Here is a 24,700-nt window from a genome sequence, read left to right as displayed (position 1 = left end):
AGACTCTTGAGCAACAGAAAAGTTCAACAGTCTTCGTAGTCCTGCTTATGCTGCTCCTGGTTATTCTTAGTAAATGCACATTCTCTAAAATACTGATATTTTTTGAGCCAATAAAAGGCAAAGTGAGGGAAAATATAAAACATAGCATATAATACAGAATCTGCAGACATGTTTCTTCATAGCTGTCTCACACTGGGACTGCACATGACAGGGACTTTTAAGGTGTGCTTAAGGTTATATAATATACAGCTTTTTTTTTAAAGCTAGCTTGCAATTCTCTCCCCTTCAGTTGTTCTCTGAAGAAATGGCAAAAAAAGAAACCCAACGGTAAAAATCAATCCCACCACAGGCCTAATGTTGGCTAATAAAAACCAATCTGCTGTGATTCATCCCTCAACTGGCAGAATACTGGCGACACTCCAGCGCCAATTGGGGCCCATTTATCTGTAGCAACAAGCTAAATCTGTGCTGGCTGGGAGAACTCAAGAGGCTGCGAGACAACGGAGGAAAACAAACACAACTAGAGCTGAAAACACATAGACAATTTAACAACGTCGGCAGCATTTGACACAATTCAAAGACAAATGCATCTTTAGCTTGTAGAATGTACAGAGCTGTCAGTTGCTGACATGTGTTCTGATTAAGTAAGAGTTTAAGTGGCCAAAAGGATGTTTTTCTATCTGCTCTACTGGGGTCCAAAGTGACCGGGCTCATGAAACCTGTTGAGACGTTGATTTCAGTTGTTTCTTGTACTTTATTGTAGGCTTGCATGTGTGATATACATCCCACACACCCATGCTGAGCCACGTTAAACGCTGCTGCTCTGACACGTGCCGATCGTTTGTCTGTCACGCTACTTCCTCCAAGAATGTGCAGCACCCGTTCCTTTGCCCACATGAGTCTCTCTCTCTCTCTCTATGTCTCTCTCCCAACCTTTTAATCCCGCCTGATCACTGCATCTCTTAACTAAACCAGTATCATTCCAAACGCTGCTAATCTCTTCCTGTAGCCGTGTCTCTGCATCACTGTGCTTGTGCAGCGGCTGCTGATTGAAACTGACATCTGCTTGTGCTGGTCTCACAGCCTTCCTGCAGGGACGTACACCAACCCTTTCACCACGGGTCCAAAAAGCTGCTTGGAAAAAGCACCTTTTGGTACCTTCCAACTTCAAAGCAAAATCTTTAAACTTGAAAAGGAAACAGTAAAAAGCAAATTACAGTCTATCAACATTTTGAGATCCTTTTTTATTTATGATATGTAAACATGGTGGTTAAAATTTCATGTATTTTGAAAATATATTACTGGAGGAGCCAAGAGTCAAAGCCAAGGGACCAGAATGCATTAGGAATCATAGCGTATTAATTTTATAAGGCCAAATGCATCCAATTTCCCTGAGGGTTTCCATGAAGTGGTGTCTATTCACTCCTTTTCCATATTAAAGAATCAATGTATGCCAACACCAATGAAAAGCAAGAAAACTAAAAAATAAGTGCTATGAAATCCAGGATGGACTCGAAGCAAACTTAGAATGCTTTCTTTAAATTACCAATTAAATCTCATGAGCCTTTGGCCTTCGGGAAGATAAAAAAAATCCCAAACAAACAAGGACCTATCTCTAAAAACATTCAAGCATTTCATGATTATATTTCCCCTCCTTCCTCTCTTTATCTCTGGAATTCTCCCTCCCTCTGGGAGTCTGACATCCATTGCTGCTCCTACTTGATCATTTGGACTCATTTTATCTCCATTTTAACACATTTTTGGTTTTCTTTTTTGCCCTGTGGTGGTTTAAGCACTTTCACACCTCCTTCCTCAGCGCCAGCCTGTCCGACACTACAGGTTCTAAGACAATTTAGAGTTACTGGACTCACACTAAATGCTGATTCAAGCCGTGAGCTAAGCTACGAGAGGACTTCTGGATTGTAAAGTTCAGTTGTTGTGGATGGAACTTCACGACAAGGAAAGGGTCATGGACAGGGATTTGACTTAGCACCCAGCAGTCACTGGCTCAGCTCTAGAGATATCAGCTCTAAAGCCCTCAGCTCTAAAGCCCTCAGCTCTAGAGATCTTAGCTCTAAAGCCCTCAGCTCTAGAGCCCTCAGCTCTAGAGCCCTCAGCTCTAGATATCTCAGCTCTAGATATCACAGCTCTAGAGTTCTCAGCTCTAGAGCCCTCAGCTCTAGATATCTCAGCTCTAGATATCTCAGCTCTCGAGACCTCAGCTCTCGAGACCTCGGCTCTCGAGACCTCGGCTCTCGAGACCTCAGCTCTAGACACTTCAGCTCTAGAGACCTCAGCTCTAGAGATCTCAGCTCTAGAGACCTCAGCTCTAGACACCTCAGCTCTAGACACCTCAGCTCTAGATATCTCAGCTCTAGATAGCTCAGCTCTAGAGATGTGCAGGTGGGAGAAAGTTTCAGGCCAGTTGTCACTCCAGAAACCAGAGCTTGGCAGCACTTCTCCACAGTAACAGACACGTGGGAAAATGTGACAAACAAAACTTTTTGTTCTTGATTCTCAGAGGCCCGTTTGGAGGAGATCAGCAGCTGGGACAGAGAACAGCCAGGTTGTTCAGGACCTTAGAATAGGCCGAAGTCGACCCTAGAAGAGCACAAGAGTGTCTCAGGGACAACCACGTGAATGTAATGCATGTTATTACAATCATGACTCTCATTCATTACATGAGGCATCAGCAACAGGAAGAAGAAAACAAGAAGCTCTGTATTAACTCCAAAATGAATGTATTTCATTCATTCAGAGCAATCTAAAGCTGAAAAGGCCTTTCATGCAAAGTTAAATCTGCTGCTCTCAAAAGATGTCCCTCCTACTGAGCTGCAATGCAGGAAATTCCAAAAAGAAACAAAAAAAGGCCAAACATTATTGTTTACATGCTTTTATTTTTCTATAGTTTCAGTCAACCTGCAAATGATGTGTTCAGGCAGACATTTGGGCCGGCATCAATAAGCAGCAACAACCACTGAACTCTACCATTAAAAAGGGTTTTGTCTGCACGGATGGAGCCCGAAAATCATGTGTTGTTGTTGTTGTCCCTCCACCAACACAGCAAACGGCTGCTTAACAAACAAACAACCTTCACATTCGGGCGTCTCCGAATGCAGCACGTGAATCAGCCTCGTGGCTGAAACCATCTGGCAGGAGAACCATCCGGAGAACGGAGCACGTTAACATGCATCATACTTGGATGATTAACGTCGTGTTATTCCGTTTGTTGCTGTGGGATTGTTGCGTGTTAGCTTTAGCATCTTAGTGATTCCATTCAACACAAACTCCAAAAACAGCCACTTCTGCTGGCCCTCAGCATTGGCTTTGTGTCCTCGCTGCCACTTACTCTGCAACATTACAGTCAAGTGTTGGTCCAAAATTCAGCCCTGCGAGCTTTAAATACACGAGAGTCTGATTCCAAACCGGGATTAACAAGACTAGAATTCTGAAGCATGGCAACCAGAGGAAACCGGGCAACGGCGCTGCATTACCGACAACATGTTGACTTTGAGACATTCTGTTCTGGATTCGGTTCTCTTCATTTTACTACAGAAAATATGTTTACTAAGAACGATTCTGTTGGTTCATTACAACGTCAGGGGCTTCCCAATTGGGGGAATCAGTAATCGTCCTTCTTTTTGTTGCTAAATTTGAAATAGAAAGTGCAAAAATGTAACCAGGCAACAGCTGGCACAAATTGATTTTAGTGATTGATCTCAGGCTCATTTTTATTAATAACTTAGTGTGAAACTCTTCCTAACACCTCCTAATTTTAAACTCTAAGGGAATCAGAAATCCCCTGATGCACCAGCACCACAACCACTCGCACCAGTGTTGGGAAAGAAGAAAAATGAATGTCAGAGCTCCCAAACTCCAAAATTACAGATGAAAACAGAAATAAAGAGAATTGCAAGGCTCTGATTTTATATTATTTGGGTAAAATAGTGTTATCATGACTATCTTTAGAATTCAAGGTCAGAGTTTAAAGATTGTAGCACATGAAGGATTTTCTCTGCTTTAATTAGATGGAAGCAGGTTGTGATTCTCTTATAATTGTTGATCTACATCTAACTACTACTAACGACTGTAACTACATAAGCACATCTCAGCTACCCTACGTGACACCATGGGACAACCTTGTTGGCCTTGGCAGGAGTCTTTAAAAAGCAGAGCTGAAAAGGATTATCATCCAATTTTAACACCTGACTGTAATCCTGCCTTCACACAATCTATGCTAATCCTGGGCTAGCCATGCTAATGGGAGGAGAGAAGTGGGCAGGCAGGGTTGTTTTTGGGGGGGTTTCTGGTAACCGTTACTTAACTTGACTCATGACAACTGTGCTGACAGTCCAGGGTCATTACAGGGACTGGGATTGGGAGCCTTAAGTCAAATAATTCTTCACATCTTTACATAGACTTTGAACTGAAACCAAAAAGCATATTGGGGAGAAAAAAGTGACAAGCAGCAGCAGTCTTGTGTGCAACATTGTCATGAAATATATTGCAAAGACTGCTCTAATTTTATACACTAAGTGTAAATAAAGCCGATACACAAGGGAAAAACAAAGCACTCAAATACAGTAATAAACAGCAACAATGTTCTGATTGCCAAGGAACATTTTGGGATTGTCAATGATTTTGCTAGATAATGTGAACCCATCAGTATTAATCAAATTATGACCCATCACGATCTTATCTGTCTTTATTTCCAAATTTGGAATGCTATTGTTGCAGAGTAATGAGCCAATAATTCAGTTAAATGTACCAAAAGAATTACTGGATTAGATTATGATTTTGACACACGCTTTGATTTACTTTACATCATTTCCCACATGGAAGCGGTACATATAATTGCTGAGATCATCATGATGTCATGGTGACAGTAAGAGACCTAAAGTGGTCTGAATTTCTTCCCTTTTCATGTTATGTTTGTCTTAACATGAGCTTTTACCCTTCCGAACGAGATCTAACAACACAAAGAAGGACAGTATTCCTCTAAGCAGCAGACATTTACTCAGTATTTTAGAATAAAAACTTAAAATGACAAATTGGGAAGGTTGGACGCTCCAGAAAGCAAACGGCATGAGCAAAAGTGGCTTTTGAGTATTTTATGCAACGTGAAAGCTTACATAATGCAAGGCTGAGTCAAGGCACATTAGCATACTGGCTTCTATTCAAAGAAATAACCAGTGGTCAATAAATGTGCAGAGCGATGTCTGAACGATACGAAAGAAAATAACAGCCGATACACAGTTACATAAAGAGATGGATAAAAAGGCTTTCATGCAGCAGCTGCAGAGCTGGAGGGACCAATTTTTCTCCATCACTGGCCTTTCCCCCTGATGATGTCAGCAATTAAAGGGACATGTAACTGAAAGAACCATTAATGCTCTGCGTCCTCCTTACGTTACATCCAACAGCAGTGGATCAGATCCACGGAGGGTGCGTACAAATACACATGTACCGTACATACATGCACGCACGCACCACTTCTGACATGTAATCTGCAAGAGCGGCGGGTAAAATGGCAGTGTAGCCTGAACAGACAGTGTCACACTGAGAGGCTACGTCGTTTCGAGTTAACCATACAAAGACAATTTATACAAGTGAGCCAGCTGGGCACATAAGCCCTCCTGCACAATAAATCCAAATAATCCTTTATGGTGGGAAGCAGGAAGGAGGGGCTTAAGATACTTTGACATATGCACACATACCCACCAAAGGGAATAAAAAGGTATGCAGGGTTAAACCAGCCTCACCACAGAGCCTTTAAAAACAGGCTCTACACCAGAATGTATGCTCTGAAAAAGGCAGCATAACATTTGGACCTCCCAAATGCACAAACATGCGCACGCTGGCTAGCAAATAACGGACAAGGGCATGACAGGGGATTTCTCTGATTTACCACAGAGAGCACCAGAAGGGGGGGAAAACAGGAATGTCCTCACCTTCCATCATGGTTGCAGATTTTCATTCCTTTATCTCCACAGGGCCTGAAATGAAAGCGGGAGGCGTGAGGAAGAGCACAGGACAACAAGCCCCCGGTTACCAGAAGGATGCAGCAGAACTGATGCACAGCAAAAGAGCCGTGTGCATGTGGCTAACGCCCTGGCTAACTGCGAGCCTCCAACACCCCAGACGTCGCCTGTCAACTAACCCAGGAGGGAGAGAGACAGAATGACAGAGAGGGAAGGGAGGGGGGGTTGGGGGGGGGGGGGTCCAGACTAGCTGCTGATCAAAGCTAGGGGCTTAAGCCATGTAGGATGCTGCTGCCACTGCTGCGGCTCTAACCTACACATTCAGCTGAGGATGCTGAGAGGTGGGGGCCAGGCTAGCTGGAGGAGCAAAATAAATAAATAAAAGAAGCAGGGTAGAGATGGGAGGGAGGTAGAGGTACTGAGAAGGAGGGAGGGTGGGAGGGAGGCTTGGATGTGTGTTATGGCAGAGGGTGGGGGGGTGGGGGTGGTCGAGGAGGGGCGGAGGCAGTTTGCTTAGGTCAGAGGGGGCCTCAGCCAATCACGGCTCGCCTTTCCAGAGTCACATGGCTTCCAGCTTGAATCTCCTGACAATATGGCCTGAGAGAAGACAACATTAACCTCGCGTGGTCGACAAATAACCGCCACTGAGAACCAGCACTCACTCGCACTCACACACCCAAAAAGGGCCACAGACACGCACAGGTGAAATACGGTTGCACATGTAGGATTAAAACACACACACACACAACGTCTTACCTTAAGTCACTGCAGTGTGCTGAGGCTGCTCAGGTGAATGGCATTTAATTAGTTCCTATTGCTAATTGACAGCTCATCTTAAAGACACACACACAAACACACACGCATGTGCAGCCTCTAATGTCTAAACCAGCACGGCACACAACAGTTGCCCTGCACCATCCAGCAGTCACTATTCCTGTTGTGGCAGTTTGCGTGTCCCTGCCTGATACCCACCCCTCTTTAAAAAAAGGTGTGGTTTCCCTCTGCCTGACTGCTTGCTTTCACTCCCCCTCTCAGAGTTCCCTCCCACCCTCCCCTCTCTTTATGCCTTTCTGTGCCTGCCTTCCTTTGGCCCCCGCCGGCCTCTTTGCTTTCAGACTGCACTGGGACAAGGATCGATCAGCGTGACATCATGCCAACACCGGGCACAGTTGCAACCAATGAGCGGGAAGGTCTGATGACAGAGGGTCAAACCCCCCCTCAAGTGGGCTTGTTCTTCAGTGTGTGCTAATTAATTATCCAAGAGAGGGTTAAGGGGAGGCATGTGAACAGGCCAAAGAGCAGAGAAGACTGACAATTAGGTTTATACAACAACAAATCGCACAGTTAACATGTGTGTGTGAGATATGCAAGTTGCCTCACACAGGATACACATGCAGATTTATTATTTTGGACCATTGGATTGGATCCATTGGATCTCCACTCATATCAGACTTAAGAACTTTTGCCTTTTATTTACTGTCATCTTATTTCCTGAGTTTGTTTTTTGTCAGTCTGACTTTTGCCAGTTTGACTTCTCCCTCTTCTTATTCCCATCTGTCTAATTTCATGGCAGATGCCCCTAAAGAGGGGGTCACTTCTCTTTTGTCTTCTCACTCTAAAGCCTATTTAGTGATACGTACTTCCTTTTTTTGTCTTTCCACCATTTAAACTTTTACAGGATAAAGGTATCAATTTTTCAGAACTTTTAAAAGTCTATTTCTCATCATTTTATCGCCTTTTTCTTTAATCCATATCCATATCAATACTGTGATAAAACCAGTCTTCTCATACGCTATGCTGCCATCTAGCGTTCTAAAGGGATACTTCAACAACATTGTGTAAGTTTAGTAAAGGGAGATTTAATATTTTAATTCATGCAGTATTCACTGCATTGTTGTTAGAACCAAATGTCATTAAAGGTAGTCTGTAGATGATTAGAAACAGTACAATTTCTAATTTTTTCCTAAAGAAAAATAGGAATCATCTGAAGTGTTTTAGCTACAGTACAAACAGGTGTGCATCCTCTCACTCATTTACAGGCTATATTACGGGCAACTCGCATTATGTTTCTCTGTCTTGTTTACCCCCCCCCCCCCCACACACACACACACACTTTTTTGTAATCCTCTCATCCAACCTTTTTTCCCCATCCTGCATTTCACCTCTAGAGGGCAGCATTTCTCTAGTCTGTTAATTTTCCCGACACATTCAAGACATTTGCAGCTCCAAACTCAAGCGGGTCACCGTAACCCAACGTGTGTTGTAGTGTTGATCAAAAGTGGTAATTAACTTGTATTGCTAATTAGGAGGCGGTGGGAACAGCTGGACTGAAAAACTCACATAAGCATGAGCTGTGTGGAAATGTCATTAAGAGCTACACATTATTGGCCTGGGAGTTAAATTTGCCTTTAAGATGCCTCTTGATTAACATGAGGTAGGACTTCCCTGAGCACATTGCAACCGTCACGTATCATTTCCAAGGGCTGTTGGCTACTTCCTGCACACTGCCGGCGCAGCATCCCCACACACCTCCACCCTGCGCCATCGTCCACCACTAAGTGCGCCTTGATGAGGGATAATAATTAGGCCGCAGCCATTAAATGTACACAGACAAACAGCCGCCCACTATCTAAGTAGGAGGGAGTGTAGTCTAACCAAAACATCTCACTCTGCACTGGACACTGGGGGAGGCATGCCTGGCGATAAGGTGTGGCGCTGGCAGCGCGCCATGTCCAGGGCCTACGTGCCATCCAGCCACTCGCGCTGCTTTCTGTGTTATAGTCAGACAAACATCATTTTTGAGCAATTACTTCAAAAGCTACCCAGCCCGGAGGGTTGAACACGGACAGACACGAAAGGCAAACACAGTCCATATAATTAGCAACCATTTTCTTTTTATTTATTTATACAATTTTGAAATCCTTTTTGGTTTCCTGAGGCATTTTTCTATCAATAGAATATAGAATGAGCTCATATAGAATGACACTATTCTATCTACACTAACATTAAGTGGATGGCTGAATTTCCCTCAGCCCTTATTTCTATAGCTTCTTTCTAATAACAGACAGTGAGCCTGAACTTTTCTATGACCCCCAAAACCCATTTAAAGTCCACCCTCCTGCCTAGACCCCCCCCCCCTATTTTCATAAAAAAAAGGGCTGGAAAAGATGAGCTCATCCATCTGATACTGGGCCAGTGTGGTCTGTAGTCTCCCTAATGGTCCCCATGATGTCAACACCACTCCAACAAGTCCCTCTTACTCTCACCAATTACCATTTGCACACAGGGCCCAAGTCTAAACAAACAGAGGACAACTTGCTATACAATCAACTTACATCTATAAACACTGTTGAAGTTTAAATCAGGCCACTCCCGAGAGTGCCGGCTCGGCTGGAGCAGTCAGGCTGAGATGACAGAATGGAACCAGATGAACTGACTGCAGGGAGTTGCAACAGCCCATTTTAACACAGCATAAATAGCACAGCGACGAGAACCTCGGCTCAAGTTTAATTTTACTTTCACTTTACTTAACTTGATTATGTTTAACTTTCAAATGACCTCCACGAGCATAAACGGTGTCTTTCATCACCCTTCTGCCAGAAGGTAACCAGGTTGAATCTCTAATCAAAGTAGTAACCATGAGATTTTTAAAATAGTATAAACGAACATAAACAAGACTGAATTCAACTTCTTGGTTTTTTTCTGCATTATTTACTCATTAGTTGTTTATTGGCTGTGGGAATAGTGTGCACGTTCCTTGCCAAGTGTCTGGACTGGAAGCCAATGATGGAACCCGGATCAAAAAAGCAGGTGCAGGCTAATGTGAACGGTCACGTGCGAGGGCACGCTGAGTTTAATGTACAAATTTAAATGCCACTAGAGCTTGCTTGGTTGTAAATAATTGCAAATTGATGTTGCGAAAAGTCTGATTTGTTGATTCAACTCTGCTCAAGGCATCAACACTAAACCTCTAACAAGCAGACAATTAGTTTCCGATGCAAAGTTAATTACTTTTTATTTTGGGCTCATGTTGTGATAAAGTGAGTTTGGCTAATCACTTGAGGGGAATCGAATATAGGAGAAAAACTATTTTTCAGCTTTTACACAATAAAGGCAGACAAAAGGCATCATGTGCTATTATCATGTCTTCATTCCAAATGCTTTTATAGTCCAACGGAACGGTCAGGAGATGATGACATCACAGCACGCCAGAATGTTTCACATTAATCTCTCCTTTTCTTAAAGACAGATAATACTTACAGGTAGTTGGAGGAGAGTTTAGATCCTTTACTTCGTACATTACTGCGTACATTATTGATTTAGAAATACATATTTCTGCCATTCTTGCCCCCTGTATCCTAGTTAACAATTGAACAGTACAACTGTTTTTGCAGCATGTATTATACTTTAGCTCATTTTAAAATCAAATTGACACATACGTGTGCTCATATTACATTTTTGGGATTATTTTTGTTGACATGTAACCTCCCCTGACCCTTCATGCTAGCTCTTCCTCCAATTTCTTCAGTGTAAACTAAATGTGCTTATGGATTGCGATGCCACACTCAATTTAGCACGCGTTAGCCAAAAAGGATCGACAGTAAAAGCGTGAACAGCATTATCATTCTTCTCTCTTTACTCACATAAATAGATTGTTTTATTAATTGTTTTATAGATTTGTTGTCACGTGTACCTGGAAATGGTGTTTGCATTCAATGAGTCTGATTACCGTCTCCCCAAACTCTCTGCTAGGAACAAATCAAATCAGCCTATGGCAGTAATTACCTCCAGCAAACATTTTGACATCAGGCCCAATAGTGTTACATAACAAAAGCATTTCCTTTGTTCACCTGCAGTTTGTATTTCCAAATGGGTCCGGGAGAGAAAACCACCATGCAAACTAACCAATAATGCATTTTCTAACTCTAACTATTTAAAACAAACGGCTACAATTGTAGAATTATTTTATAACTTTCTGCACCACGTGATTGATAGGCAGCATTCCTGTCCAAGCTAGTCAATTTATAACATTTTTATGAATATGAAGAAAACCAATAATGTGTCAACGTGACTTCGTTGTTGTAGCGGCGGTCTTTAAGGGCGTTAACAACCTGCATGCGTACATGTGTGACTGTCTGTCTGGCTGTGTGAGATACAGCCTGCATGTAAGTGGAGATTATACCGCAGACTAATGTCTTAAGAATGTGGCTCACCATTCAACTGTGGCACAGTTGCTATGGCAACCTGATCGACATAGAGGACTTGGCTGCCCATGTGATAGAATGTGAGAAAAAAAAAAAAGGCCTGTCAGAATCCCATTACTGCCTATCCTGTCTGGCTCGCCGTCTCCCTTTCACTGCTTATATCCTCTCTTACACATACACCTTCAGTGAATACATTCCAATCACCCCCCCCCCCCGCAGAAACCTTAATTACAATATTCCAACATTTCCAACATACGTATGTTTGATATCAGAGCTTTGGTTTCTGACCGACTGTTGTTCTCTGGGAGCAGTCACAACAGTCGTTAGAGACGAACACGCATGGACGCCATGTTGTCTGTTGTCAGAGAATAATGCTGATACACTTGGGATGCGGTGATCTGGGGGGTACGGTGAGGATTATCTCAGTACAACGAAGGAAATCATCAGCTACCATCTTGATCTAAAACCCTGCCCCTCCGGTGATGTCATCAAAATGGTTTGGCTTCCCTTTTAGATTTAATCTGGTTAATCATGTTTAATCATGACTTTACATGTGCGATTATCACCGCTTCAGTGCAAAGTGAATTAATACTCGGCACTGCTAATCTTTTAAAACCACTCTGACTAAAGAATGTGTCTTAGCGTTCCGCTCGGATGTCTCCACGCGCAGAATTCATCAACTCCACTTCTGCAGCGTAACCTGGGCAGGTTCGGAGGTCGTGCATGTTAAGATATGTCTACCTGTGAGCACTCATCCCTTTCTCAATGAGGAGCCACGGAGAGTCTGTGGCGTTCCTCCCTGCACCCTCAGCGACTTCATCAGAGCTCACCTAATTGGCTCCTTGGATATAAATAGCCCCATTTATTCATCAGACTTGCTTCACTTCCAGGGATCACGCTGCGGAAACTGTTGAGCGTGAGGGCTGATTTTGGTCTAATACGTGTTTCTGAAATACCTGTTGACTGTCTGGGTGGCCACCAAGATTCTGATTATGAGGAATTTGATTTTGAAAGTCAGCATAGTTGCTGATTTAACGCTCCTCGTTGAACAGGGGGGCAATATTTGAACCAAGCGCTCCTGCGGCGAGCCATAAAAGCACAATGACACATAACTCGACGCCACATAATTTGCATTAAAGAGAGAATTAAAGCTTTTGTAGCAACATGTGAACATCTACAGACCTGATGTGAGCTGTGTCTTTAACAAACCACTTGAGGTGTGAATTGTGGAACATTTTGACCTTCTTGTTGACAGCCGTCCATAAATGCTAACCTTGTTTCCTAATTTCCCACAAACGTAAATTTAGCCAATGTTAAAACCAGTATTAATCCTGTGAATGGTTGAGTAACACGGATGTTAATACTGGCGGGGGCTCCCCGTCCCCTGCAACGGGAGACAGCAGACGCTTTGTCTCCAGAAGACATTCACAGAGGATAATAGATTGGAAGAAAAATCCACATTCGTCACTTCAGCACCGTGAAAGAACAATGCGTGGGCTTGAAAACCTTAAATTTAATTACCTGACAGCTCAATGGGGTCTTTGCCTTTTCAGCTTTGTCTATTCAGTCAAGTCATATAAACAGCTCTCTCCCCCACTGTCTCTGTCTCCTACGAGTGTGTCCTTTCATTAAACGCGCCTTAATTGTTACAGCTGTCTGAAATCAGACTGATTTTTTCCCTCCTCACTATTGATTGTGCGTTTTAAAGCCTGAAAGAACTTTTCTGTAACATTTTATTGTTGTTTTTGTGCTGTAAGTTCTAGAAAAGTTGCGATTTGTCGTCCTGTCGGTAGAAGGAGACAAAGTGATGAAACAGCCAAGAACAATTCCATAAACCAGTTTGAAAATCTGTTTCGTAATCCAGCCTTGTGCTGTGACTTTAGAGCTTCTTTCCTCAATAAATGTGGTGAGAAAGGCTGATGTGGAAGACAGAATTGTGCGCAGTAGGTTGGTCCTGCTGCTAACTGGTGTACTGGCCCCTGTTGTTTCAAAGCCCTGGTAAATGTCAGGCTTCATACTGAGAGAAACGCTGCTGTCACATAAAAAAAAAAAAAATCTATCTAAACGTGGTGTTTGGCTGTAACGCTACTGGATTCTGTTGACCCACATCTGATTTCTGTATTTTTTTCCACTGCCCAGGATAGTTAGTAAAGGAAGTTCATGACCTGCAGACAAGGCCTAAATGTAATAAAGTATATGATTAAGTGACTCTTGTATCCACCAATCAATGGCTGCACTTCCTGTGTTCTAAAGACAACATTCTGTGGGGTAAACTGGGGTCAAATTCCCCCCATTCTCTTTTCTTTAAATTCTGAATTTCACCTTATTTTGTTCAAAGTGTGGAGGACAGAGTGGAGAATTTAAAGACCAATTAGCTCCCATCTCCCAAGCGAATCATTGAATTATTTCCTTGTCTTGGCCTAAAATACTCTTCATCTGCTTCTTTTGTCACATGGGGGAGATGTGCTGTCATTTTCTTTGACTGCTGGGAAATGTTTTGCCTCATTTTCTCCTTTGTTGGCTAACTCTGCCTTCCCGTATGGGCTTTAAAGTCTTTGGAAAGGGCTGGCAGGGGACGCCACCTGTCCCATATCTTTGTCTACGTCACCGTCATTTTCACATATTCGGCTCGTGCTTTCGTCATTAATACGCAAGCGACGGAGTCAGATCCGATCCTTTCATGTTTAGGCTGCGTGAGAGATGAGCAAGGAGGACAAGGAGGAGGTAATTCAAGGTGTCCATATAAAATTCAAGGGTAAGTGCACAAAAATTAAAATAGTAAATGAGAGGACAGTGCAAAGTGGGACAGTGAGATGATGGCAGCCGTCTCCCTGGTGATTTAATTCACTCTTGTTTCCCTTTGAACGCAAAGAGTGGTTACAAGAGCAGACAGCCCCACAGCTCTTATGATAGGTCACGAGGAAATTAGATATGAAGGGTCATGGAGAGCGATTACACAAACCTCTTGCCACTTTTTCATCAAGCTTCGGCAAATTCACCCAGTTATTAGGATCTTGAGGAAGAATTCGCCGTAAAATCGAAATTGGGTTGATCTGGTGTCGTGAGGTGTTGAAATCGTGACACCTGGAAAATCTGAAATAAAGCTGAAAATGACGTAAAAAGGATGAAAATGGAGTCACTGCTGACACAGTGGCGTTCAACTGGACCCTTCCTGAAGAGCATTAATGCCACTTCAGGCTCGTTATGGTGGAAACTCGGCGGTCCACTGCCACGGGTCAAAGGTCACGTTGGTTGATGGGTTGGTTTTTTACTGTTTGACAGTTCTCAAATGTGCAATAGCCCCATGATACACTGGACTCACCAGCCCTGACGGCACTTATCAATGATATTTAGAGAAACTTCACATAACACCACCATACGTATATCTGTGAGTCTGAAGAAGTTGGCAAAGAAAAGGGCAAGTTTCGACTAGTTAAAAGACTTTTGGTGGCCGCTGTCTGAGGTGACTCTATTGCACCCCAAACATTGACTTGATGAACAGTGAATGTTGTGTTGTAACTAACACTCACGGGTAAGACGGCAACCACATGGGTCTGCTTGTCTTTTGCTTCATGTTGCGCTGTTACAAATGGCCGACGCTGTCGGTGGATGGTTGCCATCAGCGAAGGGATCATAGGAAGGTGTCTTTCAAATGATCTGCATGTGCTGCGTTCATGCACGGTTTTGTGTGCGAAGGCCTCACGTCCCATCGCGTCACAACCGGTGGTGTCGGATCGCGTGAAGGCGCGGAACCGAGTCAGCGTCACTCAGTGTTCCCGTCTCAGCACATTAAGGCTCAGCCTGTGACGATGCATTAATGTAGTGACATCCAATTAGATCAGAGGATATTGTGGAGCGGACACCAATTCTAAATAATAATTTATGACACTTGAGTGTTATTTTATTATTTGGATGCTACTCATTTTTAGTGAAAACCCAGCCACAAAACTAAAGGTATCATCTGAATGAGCTAAATTATGGCTAGCCACAGTAGCACAGACCGTGGGCCATAGTGTCCAACATACTGTTCTACTTATCGGTCTTTTTTTAACCAGTTCTGGACGCAGGTGCTGTGCACGGCCTGGTCGTGGCCACGGCTTAATGAAACATGACAAACATGTGGGAACCCACCAGAAGCATGACTGTGACCCAAATTTGTTGCTCACATTCGTCCGCGTTGGGTAGACAAACAGCAGAAGCAGATGGTTTGAATATATTCATGCTTTTTTTAATCACTTAATAGAAAAGTATTTCAGATGTTGAACACAATATACAATACTGTATAGCCTAATACCATACATTGTGTGAAACATTTAATAACCCACCGGCAACAACTGGTGGACTTGAACATAGTGACAAGAAAGGAAACCCATCTCTCATGCAGATAGTGCTAAATCTGGCTAACCATTTGGACACAACTAGGACCGAAAAAGCTTGAACACAGAAACAATGTTAATACTGACAAATCTGAATTTCAAAACTGCTTTTTGGTCAGACAGAGTTCACACATTAGCACAGGTACACAATATCGTTTTGTTGGTAATTTACGTCAGTGTCCGCCATGTAGCATGCTACTGATAGTGTCCCTGTGTTACCTACTTTTACGTGAAGTGGATTGAGTGTAAAAATAGACGGTTGCTTTGTGTTTGTCCGTTGACCCTGTCCTTGCATCGGCAGGCTGCATTCAAACCCCACGTTTCATAACTGGAGTTGTAGCAACCTCCTGCGTTCCTTTGCCAGCCTGCATGATCCTAAATTCAAGCCTCTGCAGTTTAACATGTTCTCCATGGAGCCACTGGGCTGCCAAAGTGCTGCTGCCAGATGAAAACCTTGTAGCTCAGTTGGCTAAAACGTTTGTCGCATTCAATGACTCCAGAAAGATAAAGTACAGGAGTAAAATTTGGGCAATAATTAAGGATTCACTAGGATTGATCCCATTCCCCTCTTTTTAAAAAAAATTAATTGATCATAAGAGAATTTAAGTTACAGGGTTGTCATGTGACAGCAACAATTTCTTTTTAGCTGCTGCTCTGTTGGGCACTCAAATCTTTGTGCGAATATATGCTTATATATATATATTTATATATAGAAAACAAGACTCTAATTCAGAGTCTTCTACACATTAGACACCACCACTTCCAGGTAATGCGAGTGCATATAAATTAAAATAGATTTTACACTGAACCAGTATTTCTTATTTACAAGCTTAAAGAATAGAATAAATACACACTGTTATAAACAGCAAAAAGGACTAACTTGAGCTCCTAGCAACAAACAGCAGAGACAAACTTGAGGAATGATGGGGATAAGGCCAAAGACGACAAAACACACGCGCGCGCTCACACACACCTGCAAAAAACATACGTCCAGACAGAACTCAGTCCCATTTACACAATGCACGCATGCTTGCCGTTTAAACAGGGGTGAAAATAGATGAAGTACCTTTGAGTATATCAGTAAACCAACACAGAAATGGAGAAATAGAACTACAAATGCAGCAAGAATGTCTTTAAAAACACTACCATTGAAGCCACAAGAGCAGAAAGGCTGCAAACTCCTTCCAACCATGTTTGAGATGGATTCTTTTTGTTTGTTTTTTTGGTATTCTGAATGCAGCGTTTCCATCTATGTCAAATCCTAATAACCCAAATGTCCTGGAAACCAGATATAGTGAGGGGGGAGGGTAAAAATTTCAATTGACGTCAATGAGCAGATGCAGAGCGTTAGGGAATTCTGGAGCACGGAAGAAATAGCTGGCCTGATTGTTTTGGGGTCATCTGTGGAGGCTGGACTGGCTGGAAAACGATGGGAATAGTCACTGATGAGGGCACAAGAGCAACTTTAATCCTCTGGTTGGGGCTTGATTGCAGAGGAACATTACATCAGATCAGCGTGAGGTCAGTACCTGTTCCAGCTAACAGGATTATGACTACTGCAGCATACCTTTGGGTAAAAATCAATTCCCTACTGAGGTGCATTTAGCTCTCATTTCATAATTCTGGCCAGCATAGCGTAATCATTTGGTTTCTGGGGTCATATTTGAAGGTGGGTTATTAAAGTTTGAACACAAATATACTTCACAGCAGCACATTTCTGAATTTTCTCTTTTAGCTTATAGTGAAGGATTCCGTGTCATTGCTGATCGTGTTGCATTAAAATTTAAGTTTGGTGTGAAACTGTTGGAAGACCCTAATTGTCTGTAGACATTTTTTTCTTTTCTTTTTTTTTTTTACAAAGAACAAGAGAAAGAGGCGGGGTACAAAAATAATGATGGTGACATTCATTAACCAAAGTGGAGTCTGACAAGAACCAAAGAAAATGTGCAGATTTGACAAAAAATGTATATGCGGGTGTTCACGTAGATGACTGTGTCGATGAGTTTGTCAACGTTTGTTTGGATTTCTCTATTGCCCAGTACATGGAAGACTGTTCTTTCTGACAAACCAAAAGAAAAGATTTCGCTTATTTCAAGAAGAAACAAAAAAATATCTTTTCACAGACATACTAGAGTGTTCAATAAATAAAAAACTATTATAAAGACAATAGTAAAAAAGGCACACAAAAGTCCTTTGACAAATGGTACAGGAAAAAAGTAAACACTTTCTGTAACTATACAAATGTGTCCCCAACAGTAGAACTAACCCATACTCTATGCTACTTCTAGGTCATATATTTGTAAAAAATAGTCTTAAGGTACAAAACTTCTCTCAGTAGTGTCATTGTCCATTTAATGCCAGTCCCGGAAATGAAAGAAGCCATTTCCTGTAATGGCCAAAATCCTTCAAACTCCACTCTCAGTGTCCAGCTGTCCATCTAAAATGTTTGTGGTGAGTATTTCCTGAGAACTCTGAAGCCGCTTCCTTGAAACTCTCCACTTCTGGCTTCAAACACCCAAGTGCAAGACGCCCCCGTGCGGGACAAAACTAAGCCTTCGCTTCTGTGGGCTTCTTTAAAAGCACAGCTGCAAGAGGATCCGCCTCTTTTTAAAAACAAAAACCTTCAAATCATCACGCGGGCCTGCTGGAAGCCCTATGTGTCTGTGGGTGAAGCTTCATGCGTCACGATCTCAATAGCCGTCATGGGCTCCATCATGCTGCCCTCCTGCTCCTGAACATCTAAACAGTCAAGGGGTGGGGAGTGGGAATCTCCCAGACTGTCCTCTTCCTCTTCTAAGTCTTCCTCGTCTTCCTCCTCCTCACATTCTTTTTCTATTCCGTCCAGTTCCTCCTCTTCTAAAGTGAGCTCAAACTGAAACTTCTCCCCGCCCCCCTGCCCCCCTGTCCCACCGCCGTGTCCGTGCGTGCTCTGCTCGTAGAAGGGCGGGGAGGGACTCTGGGGGATCATGCTCTGGTACCAGTTCCTGTTGTCCTCCAGTGTGTCCAGAATGTCCTGGGCATCAGGATGGACCAGATCTGCCCAGGTCTCCCACAGAGGATGGACAATGTAGTCAATGAATCCCACCTGGATGGAGGGAAGGAGACCGATTAGAGATTGTTGGGATGCATTAAACCGTTAAGGCCGTTTGTCCTCGGCTGTTTACCTGGCTCTTCTCTACAGATGCTGTGTGTTTGTCACACATGGGGCTGATCTCCATTCCTCTCTCCCTCTCTCGGTCGCCCTGGTGAAAGAACTCGTCCATTATACGATCAGTCCATTGGCGATACAGCTCCAGGGACTTGGTGGGGTTACTGAGGTCAGCACAGTGCACCATGTTGCGCAGCACCTTTAAATCATACAGAATTGCTGTTGAGACCCAGAATATCACTTGAAAATAAAGGTATTAAAGTAGACAGGACTAAGAAATCTGATAAAATACACCTTACACAAAAGGATGTTAAGAACTTTAATGTTGTTTTAAATAGTTTAATTAATTATTAAGCCTCTCCTGACACAGTATAACCAGTCTGGTTAGCTTTACTGAAGCAAAATAATGTAAATTGGACTTTTTACACCAGTTTACTACAGAATCAAGTAAAAACAACATTCTCTGAAACAGCATTACAGTACTTAAGGGTAAAAAGAAGATGGATGGAGTGAGAAAAGGATTGATCTGGGGCAGAGGTCAGCTATGTAGGAGGCTAGCTAATGATCATTGGCTTTGCACCAATACTGGCTATTGATTAGAGCCATTAACAGCCTTTGACACAAACTTTCAGGCTGATGGTGCAACCGGTCCCTAATCCATATACCGAATGACTTTTTTCACTTCTGGTCTCCGATTTAAAGAAGAAGAATCCAAATAACAACCACTTACTTGTATTCTGTCAGTGTAATTATCCAGCAGCAACACTCCTGAGCTCGTCACCTTCTTGGTCTCCACCATCGTCTTCAGATCAGCCAGCAGACTCATGTGTTTGGACATGTCAGTGGCCAAAACCTGAACAAAAAAAGACATAAGAAAAAGAATCCTTAAAATTTGGACCAAATGAGCAGGCTAGATTTGCATTTAAAGAGGAAAGAGGGCGAGGTTGTGGTTGTCTTACCATGTCTATGACCATCTTCCGCAGGGACTGACGTTGTTTCTTGGTGAGGTTCTGGAAAAGATCACAGTTGTCTTCCTGCAGTAGTTTGAAACCCACAGCCAAGTGATGGTTCTCCAAAACGGACTCATCATTGTACATCAGTGCAAGCTCCGAGTCTGCGAAAGCAGAGAAATGGGATATTATTTCATCAGTTAAAAATGGTTAAAATGCAATAAGAAACCACAAGACTGCATTTGTGGTTACTCTTCTGACTTACTGGTATTGATCAAGAATTGGTTTGATACACCAGGATGGTCTACGTCGTGAATAGCTGCAGCAAAGATGGCTGCCAGAATTTCAAGATCTGTGAAAACCGCCTGAGAAAACGAGAGGAACAAAAAAATCGCATTAGGGTTAGCATAGCATCAACCATCAATGATTTCCAAAACATCAGGTAAGAGATGACTGACCAAGGCTTTAAAATGCATTTTAAGTGGATCCGAATTTTTTAAAAACCTTTATTGTCTTCAGAACCTGTTTTCTGTGAGCATGCTTCTGTGAGGAACGTAAGTGTTTGCTGGATTCTATAGCTCAAATTGAGGTTAATCTGACCTAAAAACCGGGGCGTTCTGACCTGACAGCCAGCCGCTCCAACCCTTGCCAGTTACTGCGGCTTCAGGGGAGCTGTGAGAAAATGTATGCTGGCTGAAGAACTAATAGTTGTGTCATGAAGGAATGAGTTTCTGGGGAAATATGGGCAGCAGGGATGGGGAAGAGATGATTCAATGGAAGGGCACTGAGCTCAAAGCCTGCGTGGTGATCCAGGAAAATCACACATCTCACGTCATCTTACACCTATCATTTTATTTTCCCTTATTTTTGAGGGTGCAGACATGTTACATAATGCAGCCAGACCGAACTGTGCTCCTACTGGAGATTTAAAGTGACACCAGAATGAATTTGTTTTTTTAAAGAACCTACATCTAGGGCCGGAGTGGAAAGGAGGATGTGTGTAGACTGGGCCACGTCGGCAGCGTGCAGGCTGTTGTGGTAGGCAACATCAGAGTGATAGTGATCTTCTAATGTCATCATGTAGGCCACAAATGTATCCACGGGGATCTTGAATGTCTTCAAAAGGTCGCGTTCCTACGAAACAATTACAAAAAAAGACAGAAGCATGGGTCACTTCACCTACCATCAAATCCGAACTGCTAATTTTTTGATGGAACATACCTGGAAGATGGCATACATAATGCAGGTAAGAGGCCGATTGTGGGAGTACTCCGACACGGTGAAGATGTTCAGGCCCCATTTGTTGAGATTCTCCAGTTCCTTGGACAGCAACTCCTCGCTGTCAGTCTTGACACCAAAGCGCGAGATGCTGCTGCTGGACAGCGAGGGCCCGTGCGAGACCTTTTTGACCCCGCTGATCTGCGTCATCAGCTGCTGCTTCTGCTGCTTCTTTTTCTCTCGTGTCTTAGACGTTGGTGAAGGGATCTCCACCTCATTTTGTTTGTCTGAGGGGCAAATTACAAAGTTGCTGTGAGTTTTTAGTCCAACACAATCTGGATTTTAATGTGCACTCAAAAATCACCGACAGTAATTAGCTACCATAAGAGGCCTTATTTCATATATTAGCCAAGCTGTGTCTCCCCCATGGCCTGATTGAGCCTACAATTCTATTTTTCTTCCCCCTCTTGTTCCTTTGATTCCCTGTGCTCATAGGTCAGCAGAGAGGTTTTGAATTCAACTAGACCTTCTGGAAATGAGCATTCTTTTCTAGCTCCCTTTGTGTTTTATTCACAAAAATTCAACTGAAATCCTACAGGGAGTGCTCATTGTGATGTATGTAAGATGTGCACTCATCCATCAAGCTTCATCTCAACTCATTTCTGGCCAATCAGCTTTCCCCTGTGGAGGGTTATTCAATTACCAGCTGTAATTCAAATAATCACTTTCACTCATGCTCTCTCTCCCTCTCTCTCTCTCCATTTCCTCTGCTGGTCTCTCTGTCTTTTGCTGTCTTCAGTCCACCACCGCTAATTGAGAACAGGCAATTAAGTGCTCTCAGACATGCGCTACGTGAAAAGAGCAATACATCGCCCACCAATTTTTTACAACTCATCAATTTCCCCACTGCTGAGACGAGTGTGTGTGAAACATGCACCTGCGTCCATAAAGTGGGATTGTGACATGGACGTGGATGTGCGACAGCTTCATCTGTATTTCTACAGGAGATGCAGGCCACTGTACAGTAAACAGCATTAACTAATGTGACGATCCGCTCTGGAGGCTTCTCACAGTTGCTGCAGGTGCAGCCCCCCTGCCTCACTCACTCATTTGCAGATTTTCAGTTTCACGGTATGACTGTCTCAACTCCCATCTTATTTTAGAACCCAATCTCACTTCCAGTGTATTAAAGGGAAAATGTGTTGTATTTCACTTCTACTTTCCGCTCTTCTCGCACCTCCCACATTCGCTTCCATTTCTTTGGATTCTTTGTCATCCTCCTCCATGTTCTCTCCTGTGAGGCATGAAAATGTAGGAAAGGTGGGGGTGTTTTTCTCTTTTAGGGGGGGAGTTTTTCCCAATATGTTCCCTTAGGTAAGACTGTTCTGGTGCTGTTCAATCAAAGGGAATCGTGACAAAATTGTGTTGCTGCGAGGACAGCTGCAGCAGATGGGAATTTTGAGTTCGGCCCACAGATTCAGGAAATCTGGAGGGAATTTAACTTTTAAAAAGTAGATGTTTCACTGAAGCGCATCATGGGAATGACCTCTGCCTGACTGGCATGTGGTGGGAAATGACATTCCTGTTAGCCTGAATGGATGCACCATGACACCATTTTGAACCAGAAAAAAGTGGATTATTGATGTGATAATAATCTTAATGATGGAAGGATTAAATGGTCATTCTGGTCAGTTCAGGCCACACCAGGCCAGCTGTGCCATTTTCCCTGCTCTTCGTTTTTTCTAATCTACCCCCGGGAGGGTAATCCCGATTCCGTTATCGCAGCGATAGTCATCTCTGTCAGTGATAGGTGGAAGGAGAGGTGTGGGGACAACAAGGTGTCCCTCCTGACAGAGATGCATTAAAGCAGTGATGACTCACAATCTGCCGAGCTTATCGTGAGCAGAGGGGGATCCTCTGTACCTCTGTTTTCTCCTTCACTGCAGACAGCACCCTCGCTCCCTCCCTTCCTTGTTTGCTTCCTCCCTGTCTTTCTTCACCTCTTACTCTCATTCTCTGTGATACAGAGATTAGGCCAACGACACTCCATCAATTAGGGCTCCAAGAAGATGTCTAAAGATCAAATAATCCCCTAAAAATAATAAGAACCTTTGTTTTTAAGAGACAGATCGATGGATCTATTTGCATGTATTGCCAACACCATCTGGGTCCAACAGCCAATAAACAAGCTCCCTCATTTGACTAATGAAACTTTCAGAGAATCTCCCTAAAAGTCATATCTCTCATAATTCCCATGTAATGGTGTGGAATTTCTTTCCATTTCAATTGCCATCTTGAACACTTGTGCCTCACTCATTCAGACAAGCTTAATGGCGCAGTGTTTTATGGTGCGCCCCCTCAGTCTTTTAGGTCTGCCAGGATACCTTGCACAACACAGCACAGTGAAACCAAAAAACCTAGCAGCAAAATGCAAAAGTGTAAAGATTCATTTATGTTTTCTAGATTTTGAGACATCATCATTGTAGCCAGTGATAATCTATGGTCGACAAAAGGCGGATTTTGAGGGCAGGTACACAATCTTTACCTAAGAAGGTGTTGGAGATGAATTCGGAAACCTGATTCCCAGAACGACTCATCTCAGAAAGGTGCGTCAACTCCCGATTCAACATTCTCTTGAACTGCAGGAGAGAGAAAAGAAAAGGGGAAAAGAAAACATGTCATCAATTACCACTGTGGGAAAACCTGGGAGAAATTGCATTCCATGGAAAAACACAGACTCAACCAGGCTTAGTATGTTTTTGTTGTTGTTGACAGAGCAAAATCAGTGGGGGACCCTTCTAATTTTCCTCTCCATTTTCTTTGCTATCCGGTCATTATTTTACATACCACCAGGGAGGTCTTTGCCTCTAAATTCCCCTCAAGGCACTTCCTGCCTCAAAGTTCAGTTTTATTACATTCATTTGCAAATTTAGCTCATTTAATTGCATCATAAATGTTAGTGTTGTTGAGAGCACAATCCCCTCGCTGCTCACACCAGAACAGTTTAGGGATTTTAATGTAGTTTCCACATGAGCAACACTTTAAACTGAATGAAATATTTTAAAGAGGGCATGCATTTGACAGTACATGGATACACGGGCACTGCAGTAGGTGCTGTTTATGACGGATGTGCGTGTGTGCACGTACATGCACACTGACATCAAAAAACAGACACACAGCTCTGCAGAGTGCTCAAGATGGAGCCTGAGCCACACAACATCATTCTGTAAGACCTCCATCACCATTACAAATTCATTTTTGGTGCAGTTAGGCTACTAGCAGCAGTCGGACTCTCCTAAAAAATACACAAGTTTATCTTAATAATGTACAGTTAAGGCAACATAGGTGAATTTTAAAAAGATTGCATTATCCTGAGAAGCTACGTAGCGCACCACACACCTTAATGTACCCCCAAGACACCGACAGCAGGTAATTTGCTTCAGGCATTTTGGACCCCGTTTTTTCGTTCCTACACAAAGCCAGAACTGTAATCCAACAAAATCCAAAAAAAGAAAAAAAGAGGCAGATGAACAGGATTTTTTCAGTTCCCAAAAGGTCCCCCCCAAAAAAATCCTTTATCTCTCTTCTAGTATTTTCCTTCTGAGCAGCTAAGAGAGCAACTTAATGGATGCTCGTTCTCCGTCTCAGCAGCAAAATAAGGCCAGCTTGGACTCTCCATGTCCAGGATCGGATGGAGGGAATGTGAAGGCTGGAGGAAGGGGCTCGGTAGATGGGCTGAAGCAGCAGCTGGAGCTGTGTGCTCGGGACTGTGAGCATGCTAATGAATAATGGAGAGGACCCAAGGAAGAGGAGGGGATGAAAA

The 24,700-nt window shown here is 43.1% G+C and overlaps 2 protein-coding genes across 10 annotated transcripts in view; both read right to left on the bottom strand.

Annotated features, from left to right (window-relative positions):
- Window positions 1-6,931, bottom strand: part of sgip1a (SH3GL interacting endocytic adaptor 1a) — a 30,170-nt gene extending 23,239 nt beyond the window's left edge. For 2 of the 7 annotated variants that reach the window (XM_057037994.1, XM_057037996.1), the window contains exon 1: window positions 5,952-6,379. In XM_057037994.1, the coding sequence (XP_056893974.1) occupies window positions 5,952-5,961 (10 nt within the window). In that variant the 5' untranslated portion in view covers window positions 5,962-6,379. Of the gene's footprint in view, window positions 1-5,951; window positions 6,384-6,737 lie in introns of those variants that run through there. The other 5 variants (XM_057037995.1, XM_057038000.1, XM_057037999.1 and 2 more) reach the window with 5 other exon arrangements.
- Window positions 6,932-15,391: 8,460 nt separating this feature from the next.
- Window positions 15,392-24,700, bottom strand: part of pde4ba (phosphodiesterase 4B, cAMP-specific a) — an 80,901-nt gene continuing 71,592 nt past the window's right edge. For all 3 annotated transcript variants that reach the window (XM_057037356.1, XM_057037357.1, XM_057037359.1), the window contains 8 exons: window positions 23,423-23,516; window positions 20,881-21,164; window positions 20,629-20,793; window positions 19,925-20,024; window positions 19,669-19,823; window positions 19,440-19,562; window positions 18,726-18,908; window positions 15,392-18,646 (listed from right to left, as the gene is read on the bottom strand). In XM_057037356.1, coding sequence (XP_056893336.1) covers window positions 18,215-18,646; window positions 18,726-18,908; window positions 19,440-19,562; window positions 19,669-19,823; window positions 19,925-20,024; window positions 20,629-20,793; window positions 20,881-21,164; window positions 23,423-23,516 — 1,536 coding nt within the window. In that variant the 3' untranslated portion in view covers window positions 15,392-18,214. The remainder of the gene's footprint in view (window positions 18,647-18,725; window positions 18,909-19,439; window positions 19,563-19,668; window positions 19,824-19,924; window positions 20,025-20,628; window positions 20,794-20,880; window positions 21,165-23,422; window positions 23,517-24,700) is intronic.

The sequence above is a fragment of the Takifugu flavidus genome, chromosome 7, assembly GCF_003711565.1.
Source record: "Takifugu flavidus isolate HTHZ2018 chromosome 7, ASM371156v2, whole genome shotgun sequence".
NCBI lineage: Eukaryota > Metazoa > Chordata > Actinopteri > Tetraodontiformes > Tetraodontidae > Takifugu > Takifugu flavidus.
Note: the sequence above shows the minus strand (reverse complement) of the source record. Positions and strands in the feature narration are given on the sequence as shown.